The sequence below is a fragment of the Salvelinus namaycush genome, chromosome 40, assembly GCF_016432855.1.
Source record: "Salvelinus namaycush isolate Seneca chromosome 40, SaNama_1.0, whole genome shotgun sequence".
In the NCBI taxonomy this organism is placed as follows: domain Eukaryota; kingdom Metazoa; phylum Chordata; class Actinopteri; order Salmoniformes; family Salmonidae; genus Salvelinus; species Salvelinus namaycush.
In genome coordinates this window covers 19,726,354-19,744,314 of record NC_052346.1, presented here as the reverse complement: position 1 = coordinate 19,744,314, position 17,961 = coordinate 19,726,354, and the positions used below count along the sequence as shown (strand labels likewise).

The 17,961-nt window shown below is 44.3% G+C and overlaps 3 protein-coding genes across 3 annotated transcripts in view; 1 reads left to right on the top strand and 2 right to left on the bottom strand.

Moving 5' to 3' along the window:
* pcca (propionyl-CoA carboxylase subunit alpha) overlaps nucleotides 1-6,790 on the bottom strand; it is a 76,705-nt gene extending 69,915 nt beyond the window's left edge. Inside the window, exons 1-4 of the mRNA XM_038979658.1 lie at nucleotides 6,715-6,790; nucleotides 5,810-5,887; nucleotides 3,889-3,936; nucleotides 3,618-3,686 (exon numbers count right to left, since the gene is read on the bottom strand). Coding sequence (XP_038835586.1) covers nucleotides 3,618-3,686; nucleotides 3,889-3,936; nucleotides 5,810-5,887; nucleotides 6,715-6,768 — 249 coding nt within the window. The 5' untranslated portion in view covers nucleotides 6,769-6,790. The remainder of the gene's footprint in view (nucleotides 1-3,617; nucleotides 3,687-3,888; nucleotides 3,937-5,809; nucleotides 5,888-6,714) is intronic.
* A 1,116-nt stretch (nucleotides 6,791-7,906) lies between these two features.
* On the bottom strand, nucleotides 7,907-12,871 carry LOC120033769 (zinc finger protein ZIC 2-like). The gene is made up of 4 exons (XM_038980226.1): nucleotides 12,777-12,871; nucleotides 9,391-11,237; nucleotides 8,732-8,895; nucleotides 7,907-8,595 (listed from the first exon to the last, which is right to left on the bottom strand). The coding sequence occupies exons 2-4, from the start codon at nucleotides 10,247-10,249 to the stop codon at nucleotides 8,413-8,415; spliced, it is 1,206 nt and encodes a 401-aa protein (XP_038836154.1). The 5' UTR covers nucleotides 10,250-11,237; nucleotides 12,777-12,871; the 3' UTR covers nucleotides 7,907-8,412.
* Nucleotides 11,991-13,736, top strand: LOC120033768 (zinc finger protein ZIC 5-like). The gene is made up of 2 exons (XM_038980225.1): nucleotides 11,991-12,723; nucleotides 13,265-13,736. The coding sequence occupies exons 1-2, from the start codon at nucleotides 12,249-12,251 to the stop codon at nucleotides 13,708-13,710; spliced, it is 921 nt and encodes a 306-aa protein (XP_038836153.1). The 5' UTR covers nucleotides 11,991-12,248; the 3' UTR covers nucleotides 13,711-13,736.
* Nucleotides 13,737-17,961: the final 4,225 nt, after the last annotated feature.

Here is a 17,961-nt window from a genome sequence, read left to right as displayed (position 1 = left end):
ACGTTTTGGTGGGTACTCAACAGTCCCCATCTACCCCGTGTCAGGGTCAACGTCAACGTTTTGGTGGGTACTCAACAGTCCCCATCTACCCCGTGTCAGGGTCAACGTCAACGTTTTGGTGGGTACTCAACAGTCCCCCATCTACCCCCTGTGTCAGGGACAACAATAACGTTAATGTTTTGGTGGGTACTCAACAGTCCCCCATCTACCCCTCGTGTCATGGTCAACGTCAACGTTTTGGAATGTTAGTCACCTTGGCAACTAGAGGAGTCCAATAAACAACCGTGTCTACCCACCCGTCTGACCAAGAGGCTCTCAGTGCTGGAAAGTCAATATCACACCCAGTTAAAGGCCTACTATGTGATTTTACCAGCCTGTAAATACATTTACATTTACATTTAAGTCATTTAGCAGACGCTCTTATCCAAATACAACTAACCTTCTCATTTAGCCATCATTATAACACAATACCTCTGGCTGTATGGGGTCATTATAACACACCGCCACAATACCTCTGGCTGTATGGGGTCAATATAACACACCGCCACAATACCTCTGGCTGTATGGGGTCAATATAACACACCACCTCAATACCTCTGGCTGTATGGGGTCAATATAACACACCGCCACAATACCTCTGGCTGTATGGGGTCATTATAACACACCGCCACAATACCTCTGGCTGTATGGGGTCATTATAACACACCGCCACAATACCTCTGGCTGTATGGGGTCAATATAACACACCACCTCAATACCTCTGGCTGTATGGGGTCATTATAACACACCGCCACAATACCTCTGGCTGTATGGGGTCAATATAACACACCGCCACAATACCTCTGGCTGTATGGGGTCAATATAACACACCGCCTCAATACCTCTGGCTGTATGGGGTCAATATAACACACCGCCACAATACGTCTGGCTGTATGGGGTCAATATAACACACCGCCACAATACCTCTGGCTGTATGGGGTCAATATAACACACCACCTCAATACCTCTGGCTGTATGGGGTCAATATAACACACCGCCACAATACGTCTGGCTGTATGGGGTCAATATAACACACCGCCACAATACCTCTGGCTGTATGGGGTCATTATAACACACCACCTCAATACCTCTGGCTGTATGGGGTCAATATAACACACCGCCACAATACCTCTGGCTGTATGGGGTCATTATAACACACCGCCACAATACCTCTGGCTGTATGGGGTCAATATAACACACCACCTCAATACCGCTGGCTGTATGGGGTCAATATAACACACTGCCTCAATACCTCTGGCTGTATGGGGTCAATATAACACACCGCCTCAATACCTCTGGCTGTATGGGGTCAATATAACACACCGCCTCAATACCTCTGGCTGTATGGGGTCAATATAACACACCGCCACAATACGTCTGGCTGTATGGGGTCAATATAACACACCGCCACAATACCTCTGGCTGTATGGGGTCATTATAACACACCGCCACAATACCTCTGGCTGTATGGGGTCAATATAACATACCGCCACAATACCTCTGGCTGTATGGGGTCATTATAACACACCACCTCAATACCTCTGGCTGTATGGGGTCATTATAACACACCACCTCAATACCTCTGGCTGTATGGGGTCATTATAACACACCACCTCAATACCTCTGGCTGTATGGGGTCAATATAACACACCGCCACAATACGTCTGGCTGTATGGGGTCAATATAACACACCGCCACAATACCTCTGGCTGTATGGGGTCAATATAACACACCACCTCAATACCTCTGGCTGTATGGGGTCAATATAACACACCGCCACAATACGTCTGGCTGTATGGGGTCAATATAACACACCGCCACAATACCTCTGGCTGTATGGGGTCATTATAACACACCACCTCAATACCTCTGGCTGTATGGGGTCAATATAACACACCGCCACAATACCTCTGGCTGTATGGGGTCAATATAACACACCGCCACAATACCTCTGGCTGTATGGGGTCAATATAACACACCGCCACAATACGTCTGGCTGTATGGGGTCAATATAACACACCGCCACAATACCTCTGGCTGTATGGGGTCAATATAACATACCGCCACAATACCTCTGGCTGTATGGGGTCAATATAACACACCACCTCAATACCTCTGGCTGTATGGGGTCATTATAACACACCACCTCAATACCTCTGGCTGTATGGGGTCAATATAACACACCGCCACAATACCTCTGGCTGTATGGGGTCATTAAAACACACTGCCTCTGGCTGTATGGGGTCAATATAACACACCGCCACAATACGTCTGGCTGTATGGGGTCAATATAACACACCGCCACAATACCTCTGGCTGTATGGGGTCAATATAACACACCACCTCAATACCTCTGGCTGTATGGGGTCAATATAACACACCGCCACAATACGTCTGGCTGTATGGGGTCAATATAACACACCGCCACAATACCTCTGGCTGTATGGGGTCATTATAACACACCACCTCAATACCTCTGGCTGTATGGGGTCAATATAACACACCGCCACAATACCTCTGGCTGTATGGGGTCAATATAACACACCGCCACAATACCTCTGGCTGTATGGGGTCAATATAACACACCGCCACAATACGTCTGGCTGTATGGGGTCAATATAACACACCGCCACAATACCTCTGGCTGTATGGGGTCATTAAAACACACTGCCTCTGGCTGTATGGGGTCAATATAACACACTGCCTCAATACCTCTGGCTGTATGGGGTCAATATAACACACTGCCTCAATACCTCTGGCTGTATGGGGTCAATATAACACACCGCCACAATACCTCTGGCTGTATGGGGTCAATATAACACACCGCCACAATACGTCTGGCTGTATGGGGTCAATATAACACACCGCCACAATACCTCTGGCTGTATGGGGTCAATATAACATACCGCCACAATACCTCTGGCTGTATGGGGTCAATATAACACACCACCTCAATACCTCTGGCTGTATGGGGTCATTATAACACACCACCTCAATACCTCTGGCTGTATGGGGTCAATATAACACACCGCCACAATACCTCTGGCTGTATGGGGTCATTAAAACACACTGCCTCTGGCTGTATGGGGTCAATATAACACACTGCCTCAATACCTCTGGCTGTATGGGGTCAATATAACACACCGCCTCAATACCTCTGGCTGTATGGGGTCAATATAACACACCACCTCAATACCTCTGGCTGTATGGGGTCAATATAACACACCGCCACAATACCTCTGGCTGTATGGGGTCATTATAACACACCGCCACAATACCTCTGGCTGTATGGGGTCATTATAACACACCACCTCAATACCTCTGGCTGTATGGGGTCATTATAACACACCACCTCAATACCTCTGGCTGTATGGGGTCAATATAACACACCGCCACAATACGTCTGGCTGTATGGGGTCATTATAACACACCGCCACAATACGTCTGGCTGTATGGGGTCATTATAACACACCACCTCAATACGTCTGGCTGTATGGGGTCAATATAACACACCGCCACAATACCTCTGGCTGTATGGGGTCACTATAACACACCGTCACAAGACCAGACAGACTTACCGCGCTGGCGTCGACATCACTGTGCACCGCCACTGTTTTGATACCCATCTTCTTACATGTTTTCATCACCTGCCAGAGGCAAAGAAGAAGACGTGGTATCAACTTTTATTCAATACATCAATAATAATAGCCTATAATGTTTACTAGGTGCTATAGACCTGCTATAGGCGCAGTAGAGAGATGTGGCACGGTATGGCTTAGGAGGGCTTTCATCCTCTGTCTTTTAACTAAGCACCACTGGCTCTCAGGTTAACATAGCACACAGTCTTACCCTGCAGGCGATCTCTCCTCTGTTTGCAATAAGGATCTTATCAAAGGTCTAGTAGGGTGAAAGGGAAGAAAGAGATTAGTTTGGGAACTCATTGTCACAACAAATCATTTGCTCCTGTGTGTGTGTGTGTGTGTGTACCAGTAAACACGTAGAAACACAGTAAGTGAAAGCGTCTGGTTCTGTCTTTCCGTTCCTCTGGTCTGAACACCTTATTAAATGGAGCGTCTTTCCTCTGTCCCCTCTTACCCCCCCCCCCACTCACAGCTCAACCCCCTGCCTGGCCTACTGCTAAACACTATGGCCAGAGGCACGGTTGGCATGGCGGTTTGGAGATCAAACAGCAGCTCGGAGGATGTGACATGTTGTTTATATTGGGGATGGAGGGAAATGAAGGTTTCCCCTTGTAACATTTAGAGAGAGAAAAGGTAATACTCTGCAAGCAACAAATAAAACACATTCTGTGTTACTCAGGTTCATGTTGACAAACCTCCGCAAGTCATGACAAAGTTCTGCATTTAAATCAGATGTCTGTCAACACAAAGTACTGTATTTAATCAGAGGTCTGTCAACACAAAGTACTGTATTTAAGCAGAGGTCTGTCAACACCTTGGTCAGGGAGGTGACCAAGAACCCGATGGTCACTCTGATAGAGCTCCAGAGTTCCTTTGTGGAGATGGGAGAACCTTCTGGAAGGACAACCATCTTTGCAGCACTCCACCAATCAGGCCTTTATGGTAGAGTGGTCAGACAGAAGCGACTCCTCAGTAAAAGGCACATGACAGCCCGCTTGGAGTTTGCCAAAAGGTACCTAAAGACTTTCAGACCATGAGAAACAAGATTCTCTGGTCTGATGAAACCAAGATTGAACTCTTTAGCCTGAATGCCAAGCGTCACTTCTGAGGAAACCTGGCACCATCCCTACGGTGAAGCATGGTGGTGGCAGCATCATGCTGTGGGGATGTTTTTCAGTGGCAGGGACTGAGAGATTCTTCAAATAGCCACCCTTTGCCTCGATGACAATACCACCCATACCTTGTCACAACATAACTGACTGGCTCAAACACATTAAGGAAAGAAGGCAAAGGGTGGCTACTTTGAAGAATCTCAAAAATAAAATATATTTTGATATGTTTAACACATTTTTGGTTACTACATGATTCCATATGTGTTTTTTCATAGTTTTGATGTCTTCAATATTATTCTACAATGTAGAAAATTGTAAAAAATTAAGAAAAACCCTTGAATGAGGAGGTGTTGTAAAACTTTTGACCGGTAGTGTATGTAAATGTGATTTCAGTTTTTTATATTTTTTTTAATTAGCAAAACAAATTCTAAAAAGCTGTTTTTGCTTTGACATTATGGGGTATTGTGTGTATATTGATGAGGGGGGGAAACGATTTAATCAATTTAGAATACAGCTGTAATGTAACAAAATGTGGAAAAAGTCAAGGGGTCTCAATACTTTCTGTGATCAAATCAACATTATATCAGCCCCTTTTCAATGTAATAAGCCAAAACAAATCTAACTTTGCAAGATTGAGTCTGTGATGTTGTAGGCGGAGCCAGAGCACAACGGAGTAGAATTCTATTGGTGGGGGAGTAGCCCACGAGCTGTCTTTCAATCCCCTGTAGGCTATATATCAAAAGCTATTTGCATGTTTAAATGTTCTGGGATTTGCTCCATTGGATTTGTTGGTAGGCCTACATTATGCTCCAATAGCCTATCTGTCTAAAACTGTAAGGGTACAACCTCTGTTCACTGTAAACACTCGCCGGAAGTTGCACAACATTCTCACAACTTTCAAGTTTCCACTCACAAGACCTGAAATGTGCTCAGTGCCCCCCCAAAATTGAGGGAACATTGCTCCTAGCCTTCCATGCATCATTGTGACAGCCCTGCACCCTGTGAATCATATGTTACCTTCTCATTGGAATCATAAACGGTGGAGTACTGTACTCGACTGGACGCCACACAGCATCTGGACTGGAAAGAGGCATGCTGCAGGGAAACATTTCAGAAACATGAACGTTATAGTACCACACGCAAACATCAGAAACATGAACGTTATAGTACCACACGCAAACATCAGAAACATGAACGTTATAGTACCACACGCAAACATCAGAAACATGAACGTTATAGTACCGCACGCGAACATCAGAAACATGAACGTTATAGTACCACACGCGAACATCAGAAACACCACTCTTCGCTATTCTTTATAATGGGCACATGCCGAACATCACAAAGAGGTGAAGGTTAAACGTGATGGCTGCTGTGTTGTTTCTAGTACACCAACAGCGCCCAGAATTGCTGAGCTGGAAAGAAGGCATATCCCGATATACGATAGCTGTTCAGGTCACAACGTTACATTCAAGGACCGTTTTTCATTCAAAGACAGTTACATTTAGTCATGTGGTGAAGGTTCAACCAGTTCACGATTGTGTTATGAAGTGTAACAACTTATTAGCAAGATGCTAACGGTTTGGACGCTTTGACATTGACAGAGGAGGAATGGACGAAGCTGTACATTCTCTAATACAAATATAACAAACATTTATACCGCGAAATACAACATTTAAATGTCAGATATGTAAGCATTCTCTACTCTCTTACAAACTTCAAAAGAAGAGAGACGGCTTGAGAGAAGGTGTGTGAGTGGCAGACGGACTTGCTAGCTTGGCAGGCTAGCGAAAAGATGTCCGATTGTGTGGTGCTAGAAACTTGTATTAAAAGCATATATTTTCGGGTGTTTCGGTTTTGCAAGAGCTCTACATGAATTTGAAATAACTACAAGATTAAGGTTGCAATAACTGACAGCTCACCTTAGCAACAAGCAAAACTCTTTGCAGGGTTGAAGTGATCATGTACGCCGCCATGTCTGTCCGGGTGAGGGGAGCGCAGTAGTGACGTATGACAGGGGAGTGTGCTCCGTCTTCCAATCAAATCGAGTGACCAGAAGGACGTCCGTAGAGCTTGAGGGGTTCAATGTATTTAGATTTAATGGATCATACAGTAACCTAGTTTTATAATGCAAGTCTCGTCTTACTTCTTTGTCCATCTGTTTTCTCACCTTTTCAAATGATATGAACAATGATGTTGAATATTATCAACATAGTAGGCATTTCGAGTGGAATTTGTGGACTTTTACAGATATACGCCTAGAAGAAATCCATTATAACTATATTTTCTAAATGTAATTTTAGTGTCATACAGTGTCATACAGTCATGTACAATATCAATGTATCTTCATTATTCTCTGGAAATGGGGAAGAAATCTATAAAAACTGAAATGATGGAATTAGGTCTATAGATGGAATTAGGTCTATGTTAGCCTATAGTCTTCTTTCCCCAACTCTTTTACCGTTCTTTCCTGTTGTGTAGTATCTCGTTATTGTCCACTGCAATGACAGGAATAAAAACAGAATACAGCAGGCCGTGTACACTCCAACCTGTAAGAAATGACTGTCGCTGTGTTAAAATAGTCATACTAACCGCACTATTTGCGATGTAAATTGAGTGTGTAGTACACGGTATGTTAGCATGGGTATTCGAACACAGCGCCAGACTTTGTTCTCCTCGCTGATTTTACTCGTGTTGTTTGTTTTTTAAATGGTCGAATTAATAAACTAAAGGGGTCTCATTTCAATGACCTTTTTTTTTTTAAACTAACATGAAATAACAAAAGAAGTTCTATTTCTCATAAACAATAGTTTGGTGGTGATCAATCCAAGTTGTCCAGCCATATTAAGGATTAAGACATTACTTTAAAAAAACCATTGGAGCTCCAAATAAATAATTAATCACTGAATTGATGATTCTGAACAGAAGACCCATGATAATTTATGCATACATGTCATTTATTATCTTACATATCATTAGGGTACATACAGAATTTAGACTTCCATATCATACTTGTTGGTGCAGGGAGTCGTTCAAACTGAACTTTCTTTTAATGCAAAACATTTACAGAGAGACACGAATTTTAAAAAAGGAATTAAGACAGGCATTTTAAACATCAGATTCATTTTATTAACAAGTTTCGAAACATAATAGACTTACAGCAAAACAAAACAGCAACTTTCTTTTTATATAAATTATGTCTCAACTGGGCATCTCAAGAGGTCGTTCATGGAGGACAACGCATATTCAACCTGTTCAACTTCAACCAAAACTTGTTTCCAATAAAAAAAACACGTGCACAATTAAACTAAGGTTAACTTTGGCACTTATTTAAAATATTTAATGTTCAGTCTCAAACTCACAATCAACTATAAAAAATAAGCGATCTCAAAATGACAGCGAAAGACTGATATGAGAATCATAATACTGATAATTAAACAACCATCGAAAGAAAGATAACGTTTGTTATTTTACATAAGACATTTTCTTCTTTGGCTTCCAATGTTTTAGTGCAACGTTCTTGATTCATATTTCAATCGCGCGTAAAGCGTCCATTTAGGCCAGTCAGATGCTCATTGTATGTTTTGCCGTCGTTTTCCCGTTAGTCTTGAGTGTGGTCTTCAGACATACCACTCACTGAAGTTGGACGAGAGGTTGCTGTGTCCGCTACCGAGGACCGCAGAGTCCGGGGACATGTTGCTCTGGGTCTCCGAGACAGGGGACACTAAACTCGGGGGCGTCGAGGACTCATACCCGCTGCTGGCTCCGGGCGAAGTGTCTGCTACTGACAAAGAATCGTGCACCTAAAATAAATAAAAACAAATCTGTCAAAAAACACTCTCAAAGATGACTACAATGTAGGCACAAAAGTTTCCCCAATTTTGTCACAGAACAAAGCTGTCCAGGATAAGTATATTTTGGCACAGAGAGAAAACTGACCTTCATATGTTTTCTCAGAGAGCTTGGGTGTGTGTAGGACTTGTCACACTTCTTGCACAGATAGGGCTTGTCAGACGTGTGAACGTGCAGGTGTTTCTTGCGGTCACTGCTGTTGGCGAAGCGTCTGTCGCAGCCGAAGAAATCACACATGAACGGTTTCTCCCCTGGAAGAGAACAGAATGAGGAGATTAGTTTAAATGTGTTTGTTGGTTTAAATACAGTCACAGTTGTTTTCAAATATCTGATACGATTTAGCTATAGGCCCTACCGATAAAACCCAAAGCACATCGACAAATAAAAACATGGGAGAGTTATGAATCATTTTTGAAGGACACACGCAGTACACCAGCCTGGGGACACTTACTATAGACCTTCTAAACGACCTCACTTCATACAAAAGTCAAATCAGATATCTAAAAGTGACGTTTATATCCATGAGATATTCAACCTGCAGACATCAAATCAAAATCAAATCAAACTTTATTCGTCACATACAAAAAGTGTAGACCTTACCGTGAAATGCTAACTTACAAGCCCTTAACCAACAGTGCAGTTCAAGAAGAGTTAAGAAAATATTTACCAAATAAACTAAAGTTTAAAAAAATTATAAAAAGTAACACAACATAACAATAATGAGGCTATATTTCGTTTTAAATTACCTGTGTGAGTTCTCTTGTGTATCTTCAAGTTCTCAGAGCGCGCAAAGACCTTGCTGCACGCGGGGAACGGGCACGCGAAAGGCTTCTCTCCAGTGTGCACCCGAATATGATTCACCAGCTTGTATTTGGCCTTGAACGATTTGTTCTCGCGCGGGCACTCTTCCCAGAAGCAGGTGTGGCTACTCTGCTCGGGCCCACCGACGTGCTCCACGGAGACGTGCGTAACCAGTTCGTGCATGGTGCCGTAGGTCTTGCCACAGCACCGGCTCGCCCCGCCGGGCTGATCCGGGTCTATCCACTTGCAGATCAACTCTTGTTTGATGCACTGCTGCCGCATGAAGCGGAAGAACGCGGCTGGGTGATGGTGGTGGTGAGCTGCCATGCCCATGTTGTGACCCATGGCCCCATATTGGCCGTAAGGGTCGCCCCTTGGACCGGAAACATGGTGATACTGGTCCGCTCTCCCGAATACCTCCCCTGGTAGTCCCAACCGGCCGCCCAGCACGTTAGCAGAACCATGAGGCTGGTCGTGCATCCCGGGAAAGAGGAGGTGTCCATGCCCGTGGCCCTGGCCCTCTACGTGTGAGTGATGGAGAGACCCAGCCATAGTCCTGAGGAGAGAGTGCTGATCGCTGGCAGGGGAAGAGTCTCCGAATCCCCGGTTACGCAGGATAAAGTCCCGTGAGGAGTTGGCGTAGGATGGGCCATACCCGGGTCCCTGGCTGGCGATGTGGACCGACTCCATAAAGCTGGGGTCTCTCTCCTGCATCTCGACTGGTGAATGCGCTGAGTGGTGCCTTTGGAACGCGCTCGCACTGACCCCTGTGCCTGATTGCTGGTGACCTCCCTCCAACAGCATCACAGCACGAGCCTGGGCTCGATGAATGGAATGATGCGCAAAGTAAATATTTGAACTGTAGGCGTGCGTAGAAAGCGGTTGAAGAAGTGTCCAAAAGCTCTAAATAAAAATATGTTTCTTTCTCAAATGAGGACTCAATATCTTCCTGCAAAACACATTCCAGATAATTCCTAAGCACCCCAAGGAGAAAAAAACTTCCCCAAACTGTCAATGGATAGTTTTGCAGGAGTCTCAACAGGAATGTGCCAGGTAATTTACCCGGGAATTAATAAAGGTCTTGTTGTGTATCTTCAGAATGCTGTTTGTAAGTATGACTGTTCACTACAACGTGAAAATGCTTATCCCAGGGTCTTCAATGGGCACTTCTTACCTCCCCTTTTTACAGAACCCCGGGTGTTCACCAAACGCACTCTAATTGGCCACTGCAGCTCATCCCGATCCCAGCCATTCCACCAATTACAGGCAAGCGTCTCATGACTAATCGATGCTTGCTCCGCCCATGTTTTATTACTATGGAAAGTCTTAACGGGAAAATTACAAATGTTAGGTGAAATCTTGAAAGTGAAACGAGTCACATCCTTTACGTTGCTTGAAAGCTGAACAGTGATGGGAAAAAATATGCATTCAGTTGTGTGGAAAGTATATATTTTCACTCACACAAGCGTTTAATACATTTTGCAAGCTAACCATATGTTATGGCAGATCAAAGCTCAAATCTGTTTTAACTGATGCACCTCAGCCATACAATTTCGTTAGGCCTAAATAAAAAACCCAAGGATATTTATGTTTAAAGTGAATAAGATGGAATTACAGCAAGGAGAAGAATGACCCCAAAAAGTTCCATTCTCCATGGTTACAGTTACGCACGGGCCTACCTCTTTTGTCCCGCTGGCCACACCACAGGAGTGAGTCGAGTTCAAAGGCAGCCCTGCAGCTCTGGGGTTGGAGGGGAAAAAACAACCCTTCAGTCTGAGAGAATGAAGTGTCTCTGTGGAAACATAAAACATTAACCCTGTCCTGTTAGAGGCTCAGAGGAAAACACAACAGAACAGTTATAGGACCAAAATAGCATTGGAAATGTTTGAAATCCGATTCCAAATTATTAGCAGAATCTTCAAGACTTTTAATTTCGGAACATAACATGGCATCCCATGTTCCTTACTATCCACTGAATGTGTTAAACCATATACAGAATGAAAAGTGGATATTCTGCAAACGAAATATTTGATATTCTACTGTGAATTCAATTATGTGACAAATGCCCAAGGAAAAGTTTTATTTCTTACAATTCCACGTTTTACATTTTGTAAATATATGGTTGTGGCCACAACTATCAAATGATTTAGATAGAAAGGATTTAGTTTGTAACAAAACCAAACGTGGCAAAAGAAAACAACGTTTATTTTTGCTAATCGGGGGAGAAAAAGCCCATCAGCCAACATTGATTAAATTTGAAGTAAGCCTGGCTTTTCATGATAGGCTATAGAGGGCATTGACATTATGCATATGTGGGCCCGGCCTATAGATGCCACAGATGTTCACTTGGCGAGCGTCCTCGTGCTTACCACTGGGGGGCGCATCTCAATAATTACGAGTATATTCTCATCTCCTTTCCTTCTAATCCACTGATCTGAAAAGACTGGAGTGAGGAAATAAATAACCCTCATCCGCCATATTGCTTTCTTCTGTTTTTCAGATCAGTGCCGCCTGAGCGGAGGAAGAGGTGATGAAGAGAGGACGCCATTTTACACCATTGGGATACAGTCACAGATCTGCCAGTTTTTCTTACAACTATGTGGGGACGGACCACCTGGTTCTAACCGGGTTTACGGCCAATTTACAGAATATGCCTCATGCTACTCGGTAGTCCAAAACCTGGGCGGACCGCGTTAAAATCAACGTGGTTTCCCCAAATCAGCGCGGTTTCTATCTGCAGCTGCAGGAAGCATAAAGGACAGAGAAAGGCAAGACAGCCAGCTCGAGGCCCGTCTCTACTACCATGCAGCGGCCGGGTGGTCGCCATCGCCACAATGGCCACTCTCTGCTCCGCAATAACAATTCCATGATCTCATACATCGCTTCTCCTCCACCGCGCGCTTCCTCCACGGGCGCCTATACGGAATACTCCACCAACAACAACAGGCCGATAAAGCCCGAGCTGGTCTGCAAATGGACGGACCACGAGCACCGTGACCGAACTTCAAAACAAAGGATATGCGACCAAACTTTCAGCTCCATGCACGAGCTGGTGGACCACGTAAGCACCGAGCACGTCGCTGGGCTCGAGCCCCTGAGCCATGTTTGTATGTGGGAAGAATGCCTGAGAGAAGGAAAGGCGTTTAAAGCCAAATATAAACTGATAAACCACATCAGGGTACACACTGGGGAGAAACCGTTCTCCTGCACTTTCCCAGACTGCGGGAAAGTGTTTGCTCGGTCGGAAAACCTCAAGATTCACACGCGCACGCACACAGGTATGTAGATTATGTTCCATAAAGGACACTGGGAATGCCAACAAAGAACCTACCCCTTCGTCTCCTTCATTCCATAGTGAAAGGTCATGTTATTCTACATGGCGTCATTGGGCCTATACTAAAACTAAACAATGGGACAACATTTCTGATTTATATACAGTAGGTTAGTCACTGCTTGCCAGACAGGCAGAGCACGTCATCGTGTTTACATGTTCCACCACAGTGCTATTCAGGAAGTAGCCTGTTTGTGGAGTAGTAGACTACACTGTGTGGTGGGGTTTGGCCATTGACAAGAAGTGAAGGACCTTTTAAAGGGACGGCCCAGGGAAGAAAGCTGTAGAAAAGGGACATTGTTCTCCATCAGTGAAGTGACACTGTTTGACATATTTCATGCAGCTACATCAACTCAAGGCTGACAGATGGAGCATGGGACACACAGTAGGGTGGACCTTGTATGTTGTGTTGAAGATGTTTAGTCCTGTGACTGATATCATGTGACATTCTATTTCTTCCCCATAACATCTTTCACCTCTTTTTCTAGGTGAGAAGCCATTTCGGTGTGAGTTCCCCGGCTGCCTGCGGAAATTTGCCAACAGCAGTGACCGTAAGAAGCACTCGCAGGTCCACACCAGCGCCAAACCGTACGACTGCAAGTCCCACGGCTGCTTCAAGTCCTACACACACCCCAGCTCCCTCCGAAAACACATGAAGATCCACCTCAACGCCCTCAAGTCCTCTCCCACCTCCGAACCCATAGACCTGTCATTCACAGGGATTCTTGGGAAACGTAGTTCCCAGGATTACGTAGCTTCACGGACTAACTGCTCCTCCTCCAGGCTCTCGCTGCCTCCGGCGGTGTCCAACATGAAGGAGTGGTACGTGTGTACCAGGACCACAGGTCAGGGACAGAACTACCTCCAACTCACAGCAGACCAGATCAAGTCAGAACCGTGTAGTGGTGATGAGAAGTATTATAACACCACGTAGCAGCAGCAGAATGCGTTGCATTATGGACTGTGTCAACTACAATGAATCCTAAGTACATGGATAGAAGCTGGAAGAACATAACATACGTCCCGTATCAATATGGCAATTATTTAAAACACTTATTATTATTTTAACCTTTATTTAACTAGGCTAGTCAGTTAAGGACAAATTCTTATTTACAATGACGGCCTACACCGGCCAAACCCGGCCAATTGTGTGCCGCCCTATGGGACTCCCAATCACGGCCGGATATGATACAGCCTGGATTTGAACTAGGGACTGTAGTGACGCAACTCTTGCACTGAGATGCAGTGCCTTAGACTGCTGCGCCACTCGGGAGTGATGAACATAACATACTTCCCCTGTCAATATGGAGATGGACAGATGTAATGGAGACTTAGTGTATGTGTGAATGTCTGTCTGGGACAGTGTTCATAAAGCGTCATGTCAGAGTGCTGATCTGGGATCAGTTTAGCCTTTTAGATCATAATGAATACCAGAGAGGACCAGATCCTAGTGCTGATCTGGGATCAGGTTAGCCTTTTTTAAATCATATTGAAAAAGATTGCATTAGACAAGGAGGACCTGATCCTGGATCAGCACTCTGAGTCGCTTTATGAGTACAGGCCCTGATGTCAGTGTATTATCTAATGAGAAGCCGTAGCCATGAAATGTATTGCCATAAGAGATTAAAGACAACATCCCTCTGATTGACACCCAGGGACCCGTATTCACAAAGCGTCTCAGAGTAGGAAAGCTGAACTAGAATTTAAAAGACAAAACTGCTTTGTAAATACGGGGCCTGATCCGAGTTAGATTCTTAAAGATATTTGAGCTGCGCTTGATTTACCTTTTGGAGTTGGCACTTTTATGATTACGGTAGTTCATTGGTTCCTGTGTACCAGGCAAACTAAATCAAGCGCATCTCAAGTATTTGACAAATGTAATGGACTCATGTCTGGTTGTATAGCTACGCATACTGAAGCAGAGCGTCAGGTGAGGTAATGTAAATGTAACGGATGTGAAATGGCTAGCTAGTTAGCGGTGGTCCGCGCTAATAGCCTTTCAATCGGTGACGTCACTTGCTCTGAGACCTTGAAGTAGTGGTTCCCCTTGCTCTGCAAGGGCCGCGGCTTTTGTGGAGCGATGGGTAACGATGCTTCGTGGGTGACTGTTGTTGATGTGTGCAGAGGGTCCCTGGTTCGGGGGCGAGGGGACGGACTAAAGTTATACTGTTACATAAAGGTACCTCTGAGACTGTAGCTACGCATACTAAAGCAGAGCGTCAGGTGAGGTAATGTAAACATAAAGGTACCTCTGAGACTGTAGCTACGCATACTAAAGCAGAGCGTCAGGTGAGGTAATGTAAACATAAAGGTACCTCTGAGACTGTAGCTACGCATACTAAAGCAGAGCGTCAGGTGAGGTAATGTAAACATAAAGGAACCTCTGAGACTGTAGCTACGCATACTAAAGCAGAGCGTCAGGTAATGTAAACATAAAGGTACCTCTGAGACTGTAGCTACGCATACTAAAGCAGAGCGTCAGGGGCGGTAATGTAAACATAAAGGAACCTCTGAGACTGTAGCTACGCATACTAAAGCAGAGCGTCAGGTGAGGTAATGTAAACATAAAGGAACCTCTGAGACTGTAGCTACGCATACTAAAGCAGAGCGTCAGGGGCGGTAATGTAAACATAAAGGAACCTCTGAGACTGTAGCTACGCATACTAAAGCAGAGCGTCAGGGGCGGTAATGTAAACATAAAGGAACCTCTGAGACTGTAGCTACGCATACTAAAGCAGAGCGTCAGGTGAGGTAATGTAAACATAAAGGTACCTCTGAGACGGTTTGCTCCGTTCAATAACTGTCAGATAGAATCTCTAAAGACTACTTCCAATGGAAGAAATGGTTAACGTTCCCTTTACAGCAGCTCTGGCCCTATAGAAGCCATGTTATGATGTAGTTCATGACTTGGGTGTAAACCGTGCTGGGTTAAGTTGAATTGTGAATGTGAGAAATGTTGCCAGGACCTCATGATGAGTCACTCTGTTTACATGTGACTGTACTGATCAATGTGGCGCTCGTTGCTGTGTTGACTTACAGTGACGAGGTTTATTATATTTTTGGAACATTTTATTGTGTTTTACATCTATTTTCTCAGCCTTTCATAGTGCCTCATTAAACCCTATTCCTACATTGATATGTCTATTGTTTAGCTGTTAATTACCACACAACAGATTCATCCTATATCTATGCTAATAACAGCCCATTTCAGTCAGACAAATATGTTTTCTATGTGGTCAAAGTGAATAGAATCTGTGTGTATAAATAAATAATAATAAATACTCATAATTTCCCCCAGAAGTAACAAGTTGTCATTGCTTGTTTTAAAGCAGTATTGACAAAGGAATCATATTGACTATATAAGGGTCCTCATCATTTGTTCTGGGAAGCACTATGAATGACCTTTCTCTGTTTCTATTCACTTTGAAAGTGGAAAATGCTACTTTATCGTTTGCATTATATACAGGAAGTGCCTTTGTGAATGATAGGAATCAACCAGATAAAGAGACTTGAGTAAAATAGTCAAACCTGACAGACAAACTCCAGCCGGTTGCAAGGCGTGTGTGGACCACAAGGCAGCTGCCAGTGAATGAGTAAGAGGGGGCTTTTAAAGTGGACCCTACTGGGGGAATACCGTTCTGTTGTCCTAACAACACTGCTGAGCTGAGAAGACTTGTCTTATGTGGCTGATTTGGACGCTGACTGGAAATAAAGTGACATTCTTAGACCCGGTGACGCCACTCTGTCTCAGTGGACATAGTCTGGATCCTAAATCACACCTTCTCTATACAGCCCATAGGAGTGGTCGAAAGTAGTGTACTATATAGGGGGCCATCTGAGATGAGCCTACAAAGTGTGAAAGAGAAAATAGCATGGCCTTTAGTACCCTATCCATTCTCCATCAAATAGCATGGCCTTTAGTCCCCTATCCATTCTCCATCAAATAGCATGGCCTTTAGTCCCCTATCCATTCTCCATCAAATAGCATGGCCTTTAGTCCCCTATCCATTCTCCATCAAATAGCATGGCCTTTAGTCCCTCTATCCCTTCCATTCTCCATCAAATAGCATGGCCTTTAGTCCCCTATCCATTCTCCATCAAATAGCATGGCCTTTAGTCCCCTATCCATTCTCCATCAAATAGCATGGCCTTTAGTCCCCTATCCATTCTCCATCAAATAGCATGGCCTTTAGTCCCCTATCCATTCTCCATCAAATAGCATGGCCTTTAGTCCCCTATCCATTCTCCATCAAATAGCATGGCATTTAGTCCCCTATCCATTCTCCATCAAATAGCATGGCCTTTAGTCCTCTATCCATTCTCCATCAAATAGCATGGCATTTAGTCCCCTATCCATTCTCCATCAAATAGCATGGCCTTTAGTCCTCTATCCATTCTCCATCAAATAGCATGGCCTTTAGTCCCCTATCCATTCTCCATCAAATAGCATGGCCTTTAGTCCTCTATCCATTCTCCATCAAATAGCATGGCCTTTAGTCCCCTATCCATTCTCCATCAAATAGCATGGCCTTTAGTCCTCTATCCATTCTCCATCAAATAGCATGGCCTTTAGTCCCCTATCCATTCTCCATCAAATAGCATGGCCTTTAGTCCTCTATCCATTCTCCATCAAATAGCATGGCCTTTAGTCCCCTATCCATTCTCCATCAAATAGCATGGCCTTTAGTCCCCTATCCATTCTCCATCAAATAGCATGGCCTTTAGTCCCCTATCCATTCTCCATCAAATAGCATGGCCTTTAGTCCCCTATCCATTCTCCATCAAATAGCATGGCCTTTAGTCCCCTATCCATTCTCCATCAAATAGCATGGCCTTTAGTCCTCTATCCATTCTCCATCAAATAGCATGGCCTTTAGTCCCTATCCATTCTCCATCAAATAGCATGGCCTTTAGTCCCTATCCATTCTCCATCAAATAGCATGGCCTTTAGTCCCTATCCATTCTCCATCAAATAGCATGGCCTTTAGTCCCCTATCCATTCTCCATCAAATAGCATGGCCTTTAGTCCCCTATCCATTCTCCATCAAATAGCATGGCCTTTAGTCCCCTATCCATTCTCCATCAAATAGCATGGCCTTTAGTCCCCTATCCATTCTCCATCAAATAGCATGGCCTTTAGTCCCCTATCCATTCTCCATCAAATAGCATGGCCTTTAGTCCCCTA